This window comes from Bombus huntii, chromosome 2 (assembly GCF_024542735.1).
Source record: "Bombus huntii isolate Logan2020A chromosome 2, iyBomHunt1.1, whole genome shotgun sequence".
Taxonomy (NCBI): Eukaryota; Metazoa; Arthropoda; class Insecta; order Hymenoptera; family Apidae; genus Bombus; species Bombus huntii.
In genome coordinates, this window is record NC_066239.1 from 11,231,424 (window position 1) to 11,253,690 (window position 22,267).

Genomic DNA, 22,267 nt, shown 5'->3' on the forward strand with positions numbered 1-22,267 from the left:
CCCCGGATAATATTTCTGGGAAACAAATTAACTGTACGAGAAGAGGCAAAAAGAAATGAAAGAAGATGATTATGGGGTTCTTTGTATCTGTGTTGATATAGGGACGGTTACAAACAATTCAGAGGAAGAAGTACAAGCGGAAATATCGTTTGAATCGTCTGATCCATGCTTGTATTCGCGGAGCATTTTAATCGGGAGCCACGCGTAAAGAGGGTGCTCAGTTGTGGGATCAACGACCGAAATAAATGAGAAGTGTCACTCAAGCGTCGAGACATAATTATATACATAGGTATCTATCCGCTACCCATCTACCCGTTCTACTTTAATCTAGTTACATATCTGGTAATCGTCCATCTTCCTCTCTTTTCCTCTTCTCCTCTCTCTTTTCGTACTCTGTTTCCTCCTTTCATCTGAGAAGACTGTCTATGTACGTAATCGAGTCACATACGATTTGATCAGTGAAATGATACGAGAATTTTGCTTGCAAGTAGATTTTTCCGCTTGCATAATTTTATTGTTGAAAGTTTCTGGGAAAATATTTCTCTATGCTAAGGAAGTCGCGAAATAGTTTCCCGAAACGTATCGTTAATAACTGTTGTTGATAATCTATGGATGAGATCGAAGGATTAGTATCGAATAATTCAAAGGTAGTTTATTTATTCCCTTTTTAGTTCCGCAATTACAATTTATTTATTTTTTTTATATATAAGATTAATTTCAATTCTAAGCTTAATTCTAATTTATATTTTGTTACATTTTCCAGGTTCTTATTCTGTCCAACGAGTCCAATTGATAAGAGATAAGCATAACTGATTACACGATGTTCCAACAATTGTTTCATAATTATTATATAATGAATTATAATCTTTACAATATTTAAACTCAGTTGCTAAGAGATAACTATCTACTTCAAGTAAAATACCAAAATTGAAAATTGATCCTAGTTTTCTTTAGAATCTGATCACGTGATCTCATTTGCCTCTTCTAACACATTGGATTTCTCATTGAACAGAGAGTATAAACGTCACATCCTAGTCTATTTTTTGAACTCTTCGGTCCCTTTTTTCCCGCAGTAGCCTCTGAACGAAACACTTTCAACCGGATGTCTCGGAGGACAGAACATAGTGTGACGGAACTTTCGTTGAATGGCCCGTGCACACGTCGATGCTCCGGCCTGATCGATTCCCGTGCCCCGGCACCAATTACCCACGGATCGGTGATTAATTGCACACTCGGTCGAGTACACGTATTAAGTAGCGTCGCTAGTGAGATCGGCCGTCCTTGGCGGTGTATCTTCGGTGTTCTTCCCTCGGAAAGTTCGGCCGGTGTATGACCACTCACGTGTAGGCAAAATCGGCCGAGTGCAGGTTGCTGGCTTTTTAGCTAAACTCCGACTGTTTAAGGAAAGAACATGAGACGATGTCGCGGCCGTATATCGTGCTGCTCTTTAGCACGTGAAAGAAAGGTTCGTACTAACGAAGTGGAAACTGCTTGTTGCGAATACATTGTTCTTGTGTCGTTCTAGAAGCTGCTGTAAGATTGTCGCTTTCTTTCCTTGCTAAATTTTTATTTTCGTAACGATATATACAATGGTATGTAAGATTTTCTGGCTAGATAGATTTCTCACTTTATACGTACATATTTCAAGAACAATGTCTGGAAGAATGTTAACTAATATTGGGACGATAATAATAATAATTTAAATAGTATTGGATATAAGAAAATAGTACGATAAATAAAGTATTGTTACATAGACATATGATATAAATTAAAGTTTCTTAAAATATATCTTTTCGAATATAAAGTGAAAAATCTGTCTACCCAAAGTCTTGCATACCACTATAGTAGTTACCTATGTACATAGTTCATATGTATTTTCATTTTGTCATTAAATTTTACTACAATATTATTCCGTGGTTATCAGATAATAAAAATAACAGTATACGCATAATACAATATATCTCATTATATTGTCCTTTCTGTATAATTAGAATACTTTAATATCTATCATCCGACGAACGCAGAGAGAAGCATGGTCATGCTCGAAACGTAAACAATTATAAATATTCAATTAGATCAACAGACTAACGAAGATGGAGGAGGTGACACGAAAAAATGCTGTTCATTATAAACAATAATTAATATTAAATCGGCCATTCATCCGGCATTGAATAACGTCGAAACGAGAAACGATGATTGGTAGGAAAAATCGGGACACGCACGAGAATGCATCTCTCGCGCTCGAAAATAATTAACGACCATAGGAGTCGTTTGTTTTTTCTCTTTTTCTTTTCATGCGTCGAGTACGTCGCCGAATGGAAGGAACAATCGTTGGAGATTTATATCCGAAATGCATGTGCGACACTCTGTCGTGATCCATTATACTTGGTATGGGTGTTAACACGTTGCTTGTCATTGGTAACGATTCTCTCTCTTGCTTCTTTTTCTTTTCTTTTGTCCTTTTTTTTTGCGAAGTACACGCTCTCGAATTAACGCCTCAACCGTCGCGTCGGACGAGAATTAAACGCACAGGTAATTGGACCGTAATTGGAGTCACCTGTTCTAGGGCAAAACGATGTCGACTTCGCGATACGATCGAACGTGTCCGAACAATTATTTCGCGTGTATGCTGCCTTCTTGTGACACGATCTGAAGTTCACGTCTTATGTAATTAAGTATATACAATGTGGATGATACAGTAAGTACTTACATAGGTTAGGCGATTTATACAAAGTATCAGTAGTACAGAATAATTATTGTCATACAGAGAAACTGTTTGAGATAAAAGAAAGCAGTGCAATGTACGTACGTAGGAAATTAAAATGTTTCTCTTTGATGGACGAATCTTTGGTATACGTATGCGTAAAATACACATATTGATGGTACAATAGGTTAACTGTAACGCAGTATTCCACGAAGTAGGAAATTAGAGGAAGGTAGGAAACTTGCGAGTACAAGCATGTGTGCATAGGTGGCAGTCGAAGACTGACATTGTTCAGTCTCGCATACTTCCGAATGACACCAGTTCCAGTTTAAGAAACTTCCTCGCGTTGCCTTTACGTTAAAAAACTCTAGTCCACATGTGTTCGTGCAATGTATAAAAGAAACAATGTGTAACGAATATTTGTGAAAAGCGGTGTACATAAAGAATAATGTTTGTCTATGTTGGAAGACGGGGTAAACAGTACAAGACGGTTATACAGACAGGAAAATGTATGGCAGGAAAGAGACACGAGGAAAAAAAGAAGGGTGGAGGAAAAGGAGCAATAAAGTAGCAAATTGCGACACACGTTCATACGAGAATCTCGTTCACGCATCCTCACGTCCGTGCGCGCACACAACTCACACATATGCACACATACCTGTATAGGACTAACATGTAAACGACGCACAAACACACGCGCATACGTACGGATCGTCGACTTACCTCTCGGCGCAGAAATTCGGGCGGCTAGCTGAAGGCAGAGAGAAAAGAGGCAGGAGGATGACGACGGCCGCGACGGCGTTGCGTGCAAGAGTGGCGTCGCGACGCCGGGCGTCGACGTGCGTCGCGCACGCCGCGCGGTGCTGCGCCGCCAAACAGACAATGGCGTCCTGTGGCGCGGTCCAACGACAAAGGGCGCCACCTCCACGAAGCGCCGCCCATTTCCAACATCCTCGTCGTTGAAAGCGGCTGTGTGGCACGAATACTGGCTGGTGAAGGCTCGAGAACGTTGCGACGTCGCACGATGTTGCTTGTTCGATTTCCCCCACTGTAACGGCATCGGTGCAAACGGGGAATGTCGGATGTACGAGAAAACGAGACACGACCACGCCAGCGTGTCGCTAGCTCCACCCATAGACACGCTCAGGCGAAACGGGACGCTGGTCGGTCTCGCAGCCACCTCGGCTTCGGCGACTTTGCCCGGCAGCGCAGGAACCTCGTCGGGCTAGCTGAGCCTGCTGTTAGAAAGAGAAACGAAGAAGGAAAGAGAAGACAGCCCGATAGAGAGGGAGATCGTACGGTTGGGAGTGTGTTGAGCGTGAGGGGTGGGGGTGCCGAAATCGTGCGGCAGGGATCTTCGCATGAAGGAAGGCAGACTCTGATGGTCAATCGGGCGCCGCGCACCGCAGCAGTGACGCGTCACTGCACCCCTGTTTTCGAGTTGCACGTGTTTCTTTCCTCTTCACCGACGCTCACGTTCAATTGTCCTCTTCTAGTTTTCCTTGGTCAGCTTGCCGCGATAACGACCGATAAACACAGTATACGAGACTCGCCCGCCCGAAAATACCGAAATAGTCGTTGCCGATGGTAGAGAGCAACGTTGTTCTCGCGACGCGGTCATTCTATCACGTTCCGTCGAACCTCGTCTCCGATCGCAGACCACGGGTCTCGTTCGTGTTTCTGTGAACGACGAATCGTTCATCGTCATTGTCGTCGTCGTTGTCGTTCCGTGGTTGTCGATTTTCCCTGTGCCGATTTGCAACACAGGAGGCAATCTTCGTTTTAGATCGATTCGCAGCTAAGCTGCAGTGGTGAATTCCGTTACGAGCATTTCGCGCCACTTCCGTTTTAAACTGTGCAATTCTCAGTGATCAGTGAGACCGTTTCCAAGAAGATCTACGATACGTACAGCAAGATTCGTCTGTTTTCGAAGTCGTGGCGAATCGAGCCGCTCGAATAGTTCCGCTGGTCGAGCTGCGTTCAAAAAGTGTTGTGAACATCCCGCGGAGACACGTAGCTGCGGATTGTGCTTTTAGCTGGTGACTGGATCCGGCCTGACCACGGCCATTCTCGACACGGTACGTTTATTAGTTTTAATCGTTCGATAAATTTCGATGTGTCAGTCGTGAATGTAAATTTTCATAGAGATGATTATACGTTATTGGAAGACACAGGTTAGAACGCGCGAAGTTACAGTGCATATGCATATGCATAATTAAGCCGTGATATGATTTCCTATCTCTTTTATGTAAATTTCATGTATTTCCTAATATTTAAGAATGTAAAAGTAGGTTTGCCTGATGTTAATTATCAAGCACTTATAACGGCTGATCCTAAAGCAAGTTACATTTACAACTGCTTTTGCGTCTTCTTCAATTTAACTGGAAATAGGCGCGAAATTTAAAAATTCACGTATGGTATGAAACTTGTCGGTTATCAGGATCCGGCGGTCAATGATATCTTGTAAGAATTTCCTCTCCTGTAAACATTATCACATAGAAATTGAATGATATGGCATTCTTTTGCTATTTTATAGTGAAAAGTTATAAAAAGTTATTTATTTCGCAAAATTACATCTTTAAAGTTTTGTATCGGTGATTGCCGACGGATTCGTTACTAGGTTGTTAAATAGTTAATTGTGAAAGTATTTCAGTTGCAAGGAAGGAAAATAGCGTTAATAATATTGTATATCTTAAAAATAGAAAGTGCTTTTACTTTTCTTCCACATTTTTTCATATTTTTATTAAATTCAAGTAGCACTGATTTCCTCTCATATTATCTTTATGATAAATTTCTTTATAACAAAGCTTTACGTTAAACCACTTACATTAATACAATCTTGCGATCATCACTATAAAAGTTGTTTTATATTTTATGCGTTTCTAAAAGCAACAGAGCCAAATATTTTTATATACAGAAGTCATTCGTTAACGTTGTGCAACTTTTTCTTATCAATTTACCGTTAATTACAAGCTCGCTAATTATTCACTATATCCTGCGATATATTTTCTATAAAAAAACACAGATGAAACGTAAGCTAATAATTTACGAAAATACCAAACAGTCGATCCGAGTTTGTAAAACGAAGTGCATTTCCGTGAGCAGTAAATCCTTTAAGTAAAGTGCTTTGCAACTGCTATAGCCGCAAGTGATACTATACCTTATTTTACGCCTTGAGCCAATGAAACTGATTGCTCGTTCCGAATCGTCAATGGACTAAATTTTTTCGCGTAGATTCGCCCATGAGAAACTGTAATAAACCAGAATAGACGTAATAACTTGAAATGCCGACGGCATAACGCTTAGCCACAAATTGCGCGAGCCACAATAGCGCTGTTAACACTCCTGTAGCTTATTGTGATCGCGGAAAAAACGCTGTCAATTGAAAGTGAATTGCATCGGGTTTATACCGTTCGAGGGATTAAATAATGCAGCCGCTACGCTTTGTTATTTGCCGGCGAAAATTTGCCGAGCATCCAAATTACCTTTTTCACGTGAAATCGAGGAAATTAAGGTTATCCGCTGTGATTCGTTGAAATTAAGATAAACGAGGCGGGACACTATAAAGTTCTTCACCAAAATCGTTGTTGAAAAACTACAATTTTTTTTATGTTACAACATTGATAAGAAGCTTGGTTAAATGTCTGAAGTAGCAAAGAATTAAAGATTAAATATGATACTTTCTAATTATAATGAATTCTAGATTATGTGGTAGAAGTCTGTACGTAATAAATGTATAGATGAATTTGAAACGATGTTACATGTCAAATAAGTAAAGCACATCTACTCTGATTGTTATTGATAAAGTGATTTAGATAAGATAAATTGAAGCATTTGCCGACTATATCAAGTATCAAAATGAAGTCTAGTAATTATCAAAGAATAAACGTTTGTCGTATTACGAATAGCAAACGTCCGTTTCATATCTTGAAAATGGATCTTCCTTCGTTTCGCGAGAGATATCTTTCGAAGAACAACACGCTGTTAAATCAATTGTAGAACGACGGAACGACGATGGCAGGTTGGAATTTCCGTACGGCGCCGTTTCGCGTTGATTGAGCTTCCGCCGTTGATATTTTCATCTCATTATACTTTCAAAATTTCGGAACCGCGTGCGCGAACGTGCTAGTATATTTCGAACGAATAAAACAAATTTTCCCTTTATGAATAATTTATGCCATCGTCGACGGAATTAGGGATCGCGGGCCACGATGGCGCGCGGACACGGCGAACACCTGTCCGCCTTTATTATTTTTACACGAACGCCGACTCGTCTGCGAGCGAGCTGCAGAGGTGGGGAAAAAAGAAACATCGCGCGCGCTCATTGAAAGTGATACAATCTCGGAAAATAACAGATGTCCCCTCGTTGCTTTCGAGTGCTCGACAAAGAAACGCTTTCGTCTACCTCTGAGATTTCACGTAAAGCCCTTTGTTGTACTTGAACCGCTCCAGGCTGAAGAGACAACCGGCCTGTCGCAGGAAATTTACCGATCCAAATCATTTACTAATTCTATGCACCTTTCTTCTCTTTACAAATTGTGGCTACTAACGGCTTAGCGTGTAGAAAAAATCAAAGGAACCTAACCGCAATCTAATTTTTAAATATGACCCATCAACATATATACAAAGTTATATTAGGATATACAGGATATACAAAGTTTAGTTTTCAGATTGGGGAAGCCGTAAATGAAAATCTTATTGAGAGAAAACAAATTTTTAGTTTCTTTCTGAAACTCACGATGTTCTACAACAAAATTCCTATAATATTTTTGATCATCATCATCTTCACTAATAACCACATTTGCGCTGAAGCGACATTGAAAATTAGTAACAGAAAAGAAAAGAAAGTATACAACATATTGGATTTTACAATTTGCCTAATACATATCGTGAAAATCACCATGAGAAATCAGCACGCGTATAATGACAGTTTAGTTTTTATCTTCTTATAATTTGCAATGCGTTGAAGGTCTTTAGCACGGTCTATTATGCGCGTGGGAAGTGTTGTTTTGCGTGCCATCAGTGCATCGTCTCGAAGTTATCGTTCATTCCGCCTAACGAGATGCAACCTGTCGGAGAGATGTGATGTTCAGTACCGCACGAAGTTAGCCGTGGGTCGTATGCTTCTAACGAGAGTAGTTGCGGCTCGTTTTCTCGCTTTCCTTCGCATTCCGCGTCCGACGGTCCTCGAACAGAGGCATCGTAATTTCATGTTTATTTACTGTGCGTCCTGAACCGAAAATTGTCAGGCATTAGGTTAATGTACAAAAATCCTCTTTGCATTTAACGATCTCTCGTTAACGAGGCCACAAAATCGCGAAATATTTTTCACCGGAAGTCGTTTTCGCCGAAAGGAAAAGCGTGCGCCCGCCTGTATTTAATTGTAAATCGAGCGTCGAGGATGTCGTTACGTGTTGGACCCGTCGCTTTGAAACTTGTTTTTTCGTCCCGTTGCGAGAAAGCGACGAAACCTTACCCCGTGGTAATTTTTCGCGTAAAGTGTCTCAGACTGACTGGCTAACGAAACGAAGTAATTTAATGTGTCGCAGACTCTTCTAAACACGCGACGTAGGAGACCCAAGAAACCGAGTACATAATTAGTAAATTTTGTGCAGATTTAATTTCTGTGAGAATTTAAACACGCTTATACTTAACACACTATACCGGGTGCATTCTGGCTCATCGAATAATACATTTATGTAGGTATGTATCTCTGTGTCGATTAATTTCTTCCTTTTTTTTTAAAACTGAAGATATATTAACGAATTCGTTATTAATATATTTAATTTCAATTATCTGCGATTTAAAATCATGAGATAATACAGGAATAGAGGAGAGTCAACGATATATTACTCTTAATTCGTGGATTTTGGATTGGTGGTTTCTGCTGAACAAAGTTTCAATAGCAGGAGCAATGAACGCGATAAATAGTACCGTATTACATTTCATAATCTGATAGTCGCGCTGGGTATTTGAAGTAAATGTGGTGTTTAGCGCGATACAATGCGTTGTAACCTATAATCAGTCGATGTCGGTGTACAGCTTGCACATTTTGATCGAGCTGGATCGTCGTCTATAACCGTCCAGTGACCCCCTTCGTCGTGACGTTCCCGCGATGCAGATGAAAGGAGCTAATGATCTACGAAGCGGACCGAAAACCATAATTAACACTTATCGTAACCGCGACGTGATTAACCGTGATGAACGAAAGCGACGGTGGAATACGCGTAGGTGTGCGTCCGCGTCGCACGTTGTAAACTCGCCTTCGGACGAGCTGTCCCGATCGCCAAAGAGCATATTACCGACGATGTAAACACTGTGCTGACCGCAACCATCTCGGCTGTGCAAGAGTTAAATTACACGGTCGATAGTAAAAGCTCTTCTTGCTTTCAGCGGAACAAACGATTTCGTGCGTCAACACACGCTGATCACGTTTGAACTGTGCATCATGCGACGTTTTGTTAGCGTTGTAAATGGGCTAGAATGTAATTCTGCAGATCTGGTTTCGCGATATACTTAGTTTTCTACTAGGGCTGCTTTAATAGCTATGTATATGATCAGAGAATGCTGGTTTATCTTGACAAAGAATTTCTTTTTTATCCACAGAAAAAGGTATCTGTTTGTTTTAGTCTTTTGATTTTTTTGTGTAGTTCGTATAGGATGTGTTATATCATTATATATGTACATTAATTTAGGCGATTATTTGTTGCTATTAGTTTAGTAGAACATTGTAAATGAATAAAAGTAATATAAGTGTTATAAGATATGCATGATTTTCTTAATCAAAGTGATCATTCTAATCTAGATTCTTCACATGATAAAACAGCAGTTATGTAAAGCAAAAATGGTTTGTAGAATGTAGTGACATCTAGTAACGACATTTGATGTTTTCTCATATCGCAGCGAGTGTCTCTTACAAACACATACATAAACACGATGATGATGGGAATGAGAATCTCAAATAAACAATTAGAATCTAACAATCAGAAATAATGTTCACATAGCAACTGACGTTGTAACGAGTAAAATTTTTTTCGTACGCAAAATACAACGCGTCGCGTGTGTTTTTGATCCGCTTTTCGATCGCAATTTCGAAACAACGGTAGAGAGCGACGAACGATAAATTTATGCGCGGCGTAATCAAGCTTGGAAAAATGGAAAAATTTACCGTCGACACCGCGATGTTTATTATTCACCACAGCGTTATTTATTTTCTGGTACACTTTGAAATTTGCTTTCGGCGAACCAGTTTTGACGGTGCCAATATTTGTCCCGTTTCGCGCGCGTGCGATAATCCCCTGAATTATGTTCTTTGAAGCGGCCGCTGTTTTGTATGCGTGGAAGGGCACGTGAAAGAGCGTGCAGAAGTACAGAGATCAAATCGAGTTCTCGTGATTTACCGTTGGCTTATGAAATCGCTCGCAACAATATCGGCCGGTTATTTTTGATAGTCGGCTCGATGTGTTTCATGCGGAAACATTGATCTGCCTTTACGCGAAACCCCGGCCCGTCGCCCGGCGAAATTTGACTTTTTTTCTCTTCGAATGTTTCACACGTGCGCTTTTAATGTATCGCGATTATCAATCCGACAGATTTACGACCAGACATTTTTGTTGCGTTTCCTGAATACTGTGGATTTTTTAGTTTATAAATCTGATACGATTTACTGGAGGAAGGGTAGGTGGTGTTTATGTCGATTTTGGCTTAGGTTAACAAATTTGTGAGATTAAAAGAAATGCAAATTTGTTAAAATTATTTTCGCATATTTCATTCATCTTTCTTCAACAGGAATGCTTCGAGTAATTTGTTTATTGATAGTCAATTATTATCAATCCTTAACGAACGAATTTAATAATATACGAGTTCACGAAATACCTGCGGCAATTTTTTTTTGTATTAGATCTTCAGGTCAGAAATGAAAATTCTACAACTCATTAGTATACAACACAATAGTATCGTCATTATTACAACCTCTTACGTTAGATACACTCTATACAACAATGAATGTATGAATGAAGGTACATAAAAATAAACGTATATTTCTCCTGATTGTCAATATCTCTAGTTCATTAACTTCCTTCTGTTAAGGTATCTTTCCTTTCTTAATGATCGTTGACACAATTGTCAAACACGGTACTCTCACCCTTCCGAGGCCTTGAAATCGCACAATACACAGCAATCATCTTCTACTTAATCAGTACGCAACATCCTGGTTTTAATTAATTTATGCCAACGGAAAGTCTCGTCGACAGAAGTGTCAGAAATTCCACCGGCGTTTTGTAATAACCAACATTTCACGTTCGTCCGCTTGGCTAACAACGCCATTGTTGGAGAAACATCGCGAGGTTAAGAAATTATTTCAGCTTTTCACTGGATGTCGACACGAGTTCGCGCGTCCGTGTTCACATTCAAACTAAGCATCTCAACGGATCGGACTATTTAAAGTGTAAGAGTGTGAACGGTCCGAGGAAATACGCTTCTTTGCCTGTTTCTGCACTCGGCGACGGTAAATTGCGAATGCTCGTTTAAAATCAGGCTTTTACTGGCGTAAAAGAGAAGAAAAAGAAGTCTGTTCAAACGTTAACGTTCTCCATCCGCGTTTAATCCATCGGGGGCCACTTGACACGTAATTCTTGTGTTTCCAACGGTCCGCTTAACCGTCAGCTTCGAGTCGAAATTAAGCTTTAACGAAAGTCGTCAGTAGGAAACGCGAGACATTCGTCGACTCGTGCTGCCACGGTGTGAGCCTCCGTGAAAGCGAAATTTAAGCGAAACACGGTTCGCAGCGTTTGCTTTTTCTCTATTGAAAATATAGGAGAAGTCATGAAGCGGGATATTACTCGAGATTTGAAAAGAACTATTCTGTATCGAGTTAATTTTATGGCGAGTTTTGAAGAAGAAATGTTTTCTTGTTGAAATCAGCAAAATTTCATTCGACAAATTTGTTAGAAAAGAAGTTAATCATAAATGTAAAAGCTACAGGGAGAAATATACATTTCCTGTTTTTTAGGGAAAGAATTTTAAAATTCTATACATACGTTGTCAATCAATCCCATGTTGCCAAGATTCTCTATTTATTGGATGTTTGAACTTCAACTTAACACGACTTCAACTTATTAGCTTTTATTTACTTTTAAAAAATTAATCTATACTAAAATTATAGTATATTATAAAGTATATAATTATATAGCATATTACAATCCTTTGATCACAAAGTATCATTAAAATTAGAAAATGGACAAAAATATACTTATAATGCTTTTCCCCGTGAACTTTGTATGATAAGGAGTTAATTTTGTAGTATTTCAAATTTGAATATATACATATTTTTTAACTATATACTTATATATATGAATGGCAAACAACATTGTACGCTATAATGAAGTTGGCTTGCTTTATTTAGAACAAAAAGTGAAACAAGAAACATGTATGAAAAGCAGCGTGCTCACGTTGGAGTAGAATCTCGAAGGCGGAAGCATGTGCTTCGTTTAGTATGAATAAACACCAGGTTGTTTCTGTGAAACGCCGGCGTGCAAGCTCTCGCTTGTAAATCTTATGCATTAGCCTTCTATGTCCTTGTGACTTCCTGTTGTCGTTGATGTTATAAGATCGCGGCGCGATCGCTATTTTTCTTATTTTCCACGTAATTTTTGCCATTTTTAGTAGTTCCTGCACAGAGTGCCTCTTTATTACAAATTCTCATTAACAACGCGTAAATATACATAGAGTAAAAATGCTTTCAGTATTCGATGGAAGTTTATGAAAGTAAAGTAGATAAAATATGGTATAGTGTTAGCTATACCGCTGACACAATAGTGTCGAATTTTATTTTCGAATGCTTTTTCTCGATCACGTTGTAAATTTCAATGTCAGATAACCGTATTCAACAATTTTTTGTGTTATTGATTTGTACTATCGAATAAACTAATATTCGATAATAGTCTTGCTTCTGATACTACGTTATCGTCGATCGAAGTTAATCTGTTTTTCATTCAGCGTGGTTTGCATATATATCCGATTTTCCTGTTCTCTTTGCCAAAATTTGAAATATTATTCTTTAAATGACTTTCGTGCGTCTTTCGCGTACGTAATTGTCTACATTTTGGTAACATAATCGTAAATGACCCTCCAGTTAGATAGTATGTAATATGAATTTCATAAATAGAACTAGAAGTGCAGGACATTTTTGTAAAATAATGTATTGTAACCACTCAACGCACAACTGCTACGATAAAACTCATTCATACTTTTATTTATACGTTTCGTTATGCGTATTTTATCTAAAGCGTTGCATGAACGATATTGCGTCGCACGGTATCTTATCCAAAGTTACAAGAGATTCTTGAATAAATTTTACATACAAATTCTCAATCACATTTTCAAATATTAAACAAAAATGTAACAAAATCTGTGAAAATCTAGCGCCTTACGGAAAACACACACACACGATATATAAATCTCATCCAAAGTGTCGCATGACCTATTGCTGTGTAGAGTATCTGCCTCAGAAACTCTAAAGGCTTAAATAACTCTTATACAAAACTTCTTAATCACGATGTAAATGTCTCTTCTTTCAAATATTACTGTCAACGATTCTCAAACGTTTATCCGCGACCAATTAATCAATGGTAGACGTAAGAAATCGTTGATTTCTCCCTTTCAGCACTGTGTTAGCGTGGCCGGAGGTGGCGGCGGTGGCGGAGGCGGCGGCGGAGGAGGCGGTGGAGGCGGTGGAACGGTCGGCGGCGGTCGGCTGAACCTGCACCTTCGTCCTTGCGGAGGCGGCGGTGGCGGTGGCGGCATCGCCGGAAGTGACAGCGCTTCGGATTACCCGCCAAGTGCTACGGCAGCGCGGAGCAGGGAAGCGGCGGCGGCGGCGCTGCACGCGGCAAGAACCCTGTTGGGCGCGGGGGTGGCTAACCCTTGCTCGCCCACCCCCGAACCGCCCTTCTGGAAGATGCCACACAAAGGTTGGTCAAACGAGCTTGTTTATTTACGCGGCTAAAAACACCACGACCCGAAAGTTCTCGGGCTTTTGTTAACTTTTTTTTGCCTGATATTTTTTATCATCTTTTTTTATGCGGGGTTGTGTTCCTTTGTATTGTGGGCAGAATTAGGGAAATGTAAACCTGGTATTCATTTATTGTATTGATATGTAATATGATCAATTGTTATTATATGTGTATGTATACTACACATTATATAATATATATTATTATTGATTTGCCGATTATATTTTTTTGAAGTATAGGCAAAATTAAGGAGATCGATCTATTATGTATCTAGCGTCGATTGATTATTGAATTTTATGGTTTATAAGTTGAGTTAGCTTTGGATGCTGTGTTTTTCGTTTTGTCATTTTGCGTGTGAGCGGTGAATTAAGCGTAAGCGATGGACTGTTAATTCTTTGTCTTGCAAGATTTTTGGTTATTATATTAATTAGAGTCTAGAGTCAGTCATTTGAAAGCGCGTAATTTATTAAATTAAAGTTAAAACTCAATAAAACTGTTTTTGACATTTAAAATATAATTCCTATCGCGTGGGTTGGTCGATGTTATAAGACAAGTAGTTAAGGTCAATCGTAAAGCATACATATTGCTTTTACTGTGGTATAACAATTTTTAATGCGTAACCGTTCCAAAACAAATTTTAATTACGAAAGTTTTACAAATGCACTATTGTCATTTTATACACGTCTATTTATAAATATTACAAAACTCATTCACCACAGATAGAATTACCGTTGCGCAACATCCCGGCGCCAAAGTGTTCGATTGTAATCTGTGCTTCGATGAATTGAGAGTTTAGCTTTTTCTTCTCTTTATTTGGTTTTCCTTACAAGCTATATTAATCAAGCTTTCACGTATTTCAAAGCAATTTTTTATTTTTACCACATTACTATTTTCTTCTTTACCAACATGACGTTTTATTGACATATTATTTAGTAACAACAATAAAATTCCATAGAAAAAAAGGGTAACGAACGTCTCTCAAACCTGTTAAGAAGACAAGTTCTTCTTCGTGCAGGAATAAGAAAAAGAGTGGAAATCACGAGACTCAGAAAACTGAAAGGTGGCCGATTATCTGTCATTCAGATGCGGTATCTGGACGATCCGGCTCTTGTATCTCGTTGACTGTGCTAATAGAAGGCCGTTACAATGCGGTCGAGCGTCGGTCGCCTTTCGTATTGTCAGCGATCGTTAGCGTCAACTTTGTACCGTGTACCGTGAAACCCGAGACACGGGGATATTTTATTTCCTTTTCTTCTTTTTTATCGATACACAGTCGGGTTGAACGATGGTCGTATCTTCGGGATGGATTTCGAGTTGTCTCCAACCGGGACGCGAGGGCCCGGTTCCTTGAATCAGTTCTGAGCCTTGCTCTGATACAAAATGCCGACGAACACGAGCTCTTCTCTGGATGTTTCGATCTACTTGACCACCTAGATAGGTCCCCTTATTTTTATACCAGATTTCTGAATTCTTGCTATGAACAAGACTCTTGATGATAAAATGCATACGATTTAATATTTCAATTAACTTATGGAATAGTTGAGTCTGTATAATTAGATGGATGTTTGTGTATTTGAGTTATGTTGCAAATTTTTATGCAATTGAAAATGGGATACCCGGTTGTGTAAAAATATGTCATAAGAAAAAATCAATATTTTCAATGAAGTTAATTTAATATTCATTAGGTGCCAGTAATTCTGATGTTAGTCCAATCGTAACCTATCAAAAATGTATTGTTTATTCCAACCAATTTCTTTATACAACTCCAACCGTACTCGCTACAATAAATATCCTAAACTGTCGCTAATTCTGAATACTTAACATTAGAACTACCGTTAGTGAACACAAAGCTATTCTACCAAAACCAGTGAAAATGACTGGTCTTTAAAAAATACGTAATAGTAGAATATTTTTATATTTATAGACCTGTTACTCTTTTACAGAAGGAATTCCATGTTATGTCGTACATTTTTGGTATTATTAATCCATCATTGACACATTTATAAAATTGTAGAACCAGTCGTTTTGACTGGTGTGGTATTTCTAGTGTTAGCATCTAGCGATCTAGCGATCGATCCGGAATTTTCCTGATACCTGATATCATCATATTGAATGATACACGGTAAAAATTTAAAAAACATGTGGGAAGTTGTACAAAACGAGGAAACTGGTTAATTGGGGTTCGATAAATAGATAGCAGGACTTTCCCACTTTAACAGGTATCAGTCATTTTGACTGGTATTGGTATAAGTAGTCTTGATACAAAATTATTTTAAGTTTGAATACATAAAAAACAAAATAAAATTCATTTTATTACTCTTTCAGTTATCGTTGCGAAAGTCATTACATCATTGTGGAAGAAAAGATATAACACGAAGTAGGAATTTTAAAATAAAATTGTAAAACCAGTCAATTTGACTTATGTGGTAATTTTAGTGTTAAGAAATCCTCGATCCTCAAGCATTCCTGCAACCGCAAAGCTTTACCATATATTATTTTACTTTAATGCAACATGGAGTACCCTAATTAACAGTGTATCCTTTCTAAACGCGTCTCAATTTACATCTTGTTACCTTTCCGCTAACGGTTGGCCGATGTTTCTGGGTGGGCCCGTAGGATCACATAGGTGGTTCGGATCGCACCGCAGCCTTCGGGGCGAAATTTGTGACCTTCGCAATGAGTTATACGAAGGGGTGCGCAAATACGTGTACGCTTATGGGCTTAGGTGGGGCTCGCGGTTACCCCCGGGGTTAGCCGGTAACCCGACACGCCTTTCCTTGGCTTCTGTCGGGCCAACAGCCCCTTCAACGGAGAACTCGACGCTCGAAGGGTGGCGCCTTTTACCTAAAAAGCTTCTGCCGATTCGGTGCTAGCCGACTTTCCCCTCCTATCCGACTACAACACTCGGCACAATCGGGGTGTATTGCTTCGGGTCAGGCTGGGTCAGGCGTTGGCTTTAATAACCGGAGCGCCTACACCGCCAATTTGTCTCTCCTTTGTGAACGTTCGTTTCGCGTTCTGTCTGTGTGCGTGCTCCTCTCCTCTGTTTGCTACAAATCGGTGCACGACGTTGGTCAGATTAATTCGTGCGTTCTTCAGGGCGCGAATCGTTTTCCATTGTATTGATTTTTGACGCGATTTTTAGTTCTGATTCCATATCTTGCTTGATATTTTTTTAATTTAAAATACGATCGTGTATTTAATTGAAGTTTAATTGCTATGTATTTTCTGTTTACAAATGTCGACGAAAATGCGCAAGCATACTTTCAATTACAATCTACATGTATATTTAATATTCACTTTTTGTATTATCGATAACTTACATTTCTTTCCTCGATTAGGTTTTCTTGAATATTCATGTTATCCTTACACTACTTCCACCTTTTTCAGTGATTAAAAATACTTGATATGACATATACTACCCTCTTATGATTTTATACAAACTATCAAAAAGAAAAACCGCAGGACTAAAAAATCAACTTGCCATACTCAACCTAGCTAAAATAAATCTTCAAACCCCGCCCCCAAAATTGTAGCTTTTTCTACAAGCAAACAACAGTTTTTCCACCACCCCGAAACCTAGAACCACGCATCAATCTGGTAAATTCCCTTCAGTTTCAGTCCGTTAAAATTGATTCGCGCGGCAGGTCTCAGGTCAGGCCGTTTGTACCAGGGGCGTGTATGTTTATCCGAAGTTTGGTCGGATCGTATTACGTTCGACGATCATAATACCCGAGTTCGAGCACAGAAGAGTTCTCTCCCCTTCGGGTGGTGGTGTGAGCACCATTCGAGCATCGGAGAGAGTCGCGAGAGGAGACCTACAACTACAATACCCTTGCGGCACGAGCTTGCGCGGACGCATACATATACGAACATGCACACAACCACCGTCCTTTCTTGTACGATTTTCTATCGTCTCCTCTTCGTTCTTTGGCTCGGTGTTTCCCCTTCATCTATCTCTCCTTGCTTCCATAAAAGCAGCCCCCGTAGCTATTGGAATCAAACGGCCGATTCACGAGAGCACTTTATTTCGTGCTAGGTTACAAGATTTGTTAATGGTTATGGGCGCTCGTGTGCCGGTCGGCTCGCGTGCCAGCCGAAGCTGTGGAGATTACCTGCGCTGGCTTTTCGAGGGGCAATAAATGTCGAGGGCGCGGGATTATCCATGCCCAGGCAATAGGATATCGCTCGTAATGCATCTCCAGATTTCCTGTTAGTTTCATAATTTATGCTACAGCCCCATTGATGGAACAGTTTTCCTTCCGGGTCTTTGGTCAGTTCTCCTATTGTGCGAAGAATCGACTGGTTTACCCTTTATAAGTGGAATTTTGTTTGCATAGGAAAATATCATAAAATGTCGGTCTGAGTAAATTAGGAACTAAGTAATTTCCATAAGTAAGTTAGAGGGGATCAGTGTAACAATATAGTAATTAAGTAGAATAGCATAGTGTTGGACCCGTCGAAGTCCAAGAAATGGAATGGATGTGTAAAAGTTGCGTACTAACAATACGAAATGACGATTTGAATATTTGGATAATTGAATATTTGAATGTTTGGAAATTTAAGAATTTGAAATTGACGTAAATGCATCGTCAATAAACGTAAATAAAGTAACATATTCGAGTATGTATCCTTATTTTAGAAAATTCGAATGATTGAAAAGTTAGTTGAAGAGAAAAGAAATTGGGTAATTGTTACATTATATAGACAGACTGTACTGCATACTTGTTTTGTTATTTTCTGATGTCGGATAATGGTGAGTCGAAGAAATTGAGTTTCGAGTTGAGACGACTGAGAGAACAATTTTTGAGAAGAACAATTCTGCAACGTTGTTGGTTCTGAAGCTGTATTGTAACGAGTAACAATCAAGTTTGTCTTGTGTGGTTCTTCATTAGTAGAACAATTATACGTAAAATCATTTTGAATAACCCTCCTATCATACAAACTCCGTATTTAATGTTAATTTTGTAATATTAAATACGTAATTTGAAAGATATATTTCGGATTAAATATTTAATATTTATTATTCAATAATTTTTGCATACATATATTTAGCAACGTATAATCTTCGTATTTACAGATTCAATATTTAAATCAACCAATTGATGAACAAAATATCCATTAGCATTATACATAGATAATTAAAAGTGGTGAGAAAAACGGAACCCTTTAACGCCTCTCAAACTATATAACAACTTGGCAAGAGCAAAATCGAAAAGAAAAGCAAAGGGAAAGGACAACTAAAGGGAAAACAGAGGTACGTCAGCGACTTTAAATTACCCGGCGCGCATTTAAATACCAATTACATTACCAGCGACTTCGCAATTATAATTAAGGAACGCGCGAGTGTAATCACCCGACTACTAACTTCGATGCCATGTCGGCGGGCGGGGGCGCGCGTTTCCGTGGTTTCTGTTGGTGGTGAAAACCGACGAAGATCCGATGCCTCGCGGCTTTAATAATAAGACGCGTGGTAATGAGTATACGCCGTTAGGATGGCGTTGCTTTCGCTAATTCAACGCTGCTTCTTAATACTGGCCCTTAATGAATTCGTCAGAGGAGGAACCTCGAGCGAGATGGAGTACGTTTTAAGCCCATTAGAGTAAGGAGGACAGGTAGAGCATCTCTCTCTGCCCGCGATTCAACTCATTACAGTATGTATGCTTCGCACGCCATCTTTGATGTCGCGGTAGGACGCGCTCAGATGAAACTCTTGCTTCCTCGTGGCGTGGATTTAGCCCGAATAACGCTTCCAGCAAGTTGTCAGAGCGAGCCCTCTCTTCTCTTCGTTTCTCTCCTCTCGCGCTTTCAATCCTTCATCCCGACAACGTGATAATAACGTTTAACGAGTGTTACCTCTCTTTTGGACTAAATAAAACGTATCATACCGCCGGTCTTCTCGCGCTACTTATTCTCCTCTTCCGTCATTGACGCCAGTGACATGCATGAATGAAAAGAAAATATGTATTTCCAGCGGAACGTGCGCGCACGCGGGATATTCTTCGCGCTTAATGGGATTACCGCTTGTTACGTCTTTGAACGTTATTAAGCCACGGAAGGGCGATTCTCTCGGGGCAACAGCACGTTTTTCTAGCACGGTGCATGAATGCGATGGAAAAAGGGGGAAATTCTGTTATCTGATCTTGAAGGTTTCGTTGACGCGGAAACTTGTTAATCGTATAGGAATTCTGCCATGGTGGGTAGACGAGGTTTGCTATTCAAGTTTCTTATTTGCGTAGAAAGCCTCCCAGTTGAAAAGCACTAGTTTTGGAACTGAGATATAAAAGTTTGTGTAAATGTTTAACTAAAAATATTTATATGCGGCTAAAGGATTGTGCTAAATGAAATTCGTTTGTAGTTCTTCAAAATTTATTTGAATTTCTTGCGCTATTTCTAGTACTAAATGAACTCTATGAAACTTTACCTGCTGTGTTCTTATGTAAAAGTATTTAATTCGAACAATGTAATACCGCTAACTTGAACATTAACTTTTAGAATGCATAAGATATGCGTGTGTATATATATAACTGTGTGGGTATATCATTAAAACATTTTCAGCTTAAAATGCTACATTGACGACGGTTATATCAACAACACTCGGATTGCAATATCGAACGTAATAAAACGAAACCTGACAAGAACAAGAGTCTTCCAATTCATTAAACGAACGGAGCATCTCGGAGTGCTCGATAACTTTTTCTAGAGATTGGTCGCCGGCTCGAGGAGTTTACATGATTTTAACGAGAATGGCGGCACTTCATGTCGGAAATATCGCCGTGTCGAACTCTCTGTGCGGTCTACGACATGGAACGAACCGGTCATGAAAACTCTTAACGTTCGAAAGGATGCCACTCGAAAACGCACTGGCTAATTACGCGCGTAATATTATTGCGTTCCATTAAACAAGCATCCTGACGTAAAGTTCCCGTCATCGTTGGGAATTGAAGTGGCGTATTAACCGGTTCGCTGGCCTGTTTTGTTTCTATTATGGGATAACGATCAATCGTGTTTCTTTCCAGCCATTTGCTGCTTACTTTCCCGTTTCTCACGGAGTAATATATCGTTTAGTATCGCATTGTTTACGAGTGTGCATATATACATTCGCCGCTGTTAACCCGCTGGAAATTTGCTAATTCGCCATAGTCTCTCTCTGCAGCGTTAGTGAACATTATTAGATGCGAAACGGAGTTACAAGACGCGACGGTTTACAAGCTATCGTTAGTCTCGCGTTAGTCTCGCAAATAAAGAATGTCGTAAGTGGAACGTAGATATCGTTGAAGCACTCGCAAATGCATGGTAGAGAGATAACGCCTTCTGTATGCCACTGATTATTACTTGCCCTGCGTTCTAGCCCGTACACGGGCGCACTAGTAAAATGTGAATTGCGTGTACTCTCTATAACGCGACTATTTTTTGGATACAGCTCGTTTTTAGCAGGAGAATTTATAGTTTGGGTAAAGGAGCTAACGAGATGAGGTATGTTTGCGATTGAGGTATGGTTTAATTATTAGTCATTTATGTTGGTTAGCTAATATTTTATCCTGATACACGTGTATTTCAATCGCAGAGCATAGTTGAGTGAAGTACGAATTGAAATTCACATACAGTTTTTTGCCATGTATTAGCGCTATTTTAATTACGTAATTCAGCTTGCTTGTCTTCTAAAAACTGAATTATAAATCAGCTTATTTTTTCTGACGAAAGTATCATAAAAAAAATATCACGAAAATATGTAATCTACTACTACATTAGTACGATAATGTTGCGCTTGAAAATTCCAAGATTAACAACAGAGCTAAAACCAAAACAAGTATATACAAGTTGCTCCACAGATAGGTACGGCACAAACGAGGCGTGCAACATTTTTCTGATTTCACAGTGCTCACACTATATGTATATTTGCTTTCTATCCTTGCTAACTGAATCGCGTATATACATGTATATGTATACATACTCGCGTAACACTCTCTAAAAAAAAAAAACAAATAGCGTAAAAAAAAATCGCATAGTGTCATCATCGCAAAATCGTACCAATCTCGCGTATCTTATCTGCATCTTACAACTACTTGCTCCAACTCTTAACATATCAAAGTTCCATAGACTCAAACGAAGCGCTATTACAAGATATTCCGAGGTGCAAAACGAGTGGAAATTGTATTAATCGTTGCGAAGACAGTATTTATACGCTACAAACAGCAGACTCACACAAGTATTTCCACGCTTAAACAGAACGAAATGGCAGAATTTTCACTCCTCCCACCCCTCTTGTCTAGGGCGGTAGCGTTAGGAACGGTAGGTTTAGGGGTTGTTTGGCGAGGGAGGTCGGTCGCGGCGAGAGAGAGAGAGAGAGAGAGAGAGAGAGAAGGGAGGGTGAGAGGAACGGAAGGTAGGGAGGCGACGGAGGGGCTGTAGTTGAGAGGGGGTGGTTGGACGGAGAGGAAGGGTGCCGCGACGTCGTGCGCCGGCAGGATGGGATTTAATCTGTGTCCCGTTTCACGCTCAGCCAAGTGGAACCTTTTTGCCTCACTTTGCGGCATGACTCGCTTTTGCG

At 39.6% G+C, this 22,267-nt stretch overlaps 1 protein-coding gene and 1 long non-coding RNA gene across 5 annotated transcripts in view; one reads left to right on the plus strand and one right to left on the minus strand.

The window, feature by feature from the left end:
* Nucleotides 1–1,281: 1,281 nt before the first annotated feature.
* LOC126875916 (uncharacterized) lies at nt 1,282–3,591 on the minus strand. The gene is made up of 2 exons (XR_007693763.1): nt 3,428–3,591; nt 1,282–1,394 (listed from the first exon to the last, which is right to left on the minus strand). It is a non-coding gene; the product is annotated as an uncharacterized LOC126875916 (long non-coding RNA).
* A 481-nt stretch (nt 3,592–4,072) lies between these two features.
* Nucleotides 4,073–22,267, plus strand: part of LOC126875799 (paired box protein Pax-6) — a 58,305-nt gene continuing 40,110 nt past the window's right edge. For 2 of the 4 annotated variants that reach the window (XM_050638708.1, XM_050638736.1), the window contains exons 1-2: nt 4,075–4,782; nt 13,368–13,674. In XM_050638708.1, coding sequence (XP_050494665.1) covers nt 13,662–13,674 — 13 coding nt within the window. In that variant the 5' untranslated portion in view covers nt 4,075–4,782; nt 13,368–13,661. Of the gene's footprint in view, nt 4,783–13,367; nt 13,675–22,267 lie in introns of all 4 variants that reach the window. The other 2 variants (XM_050638718.1, XM_050638729.1) reach the window with 2 other exon arrangements.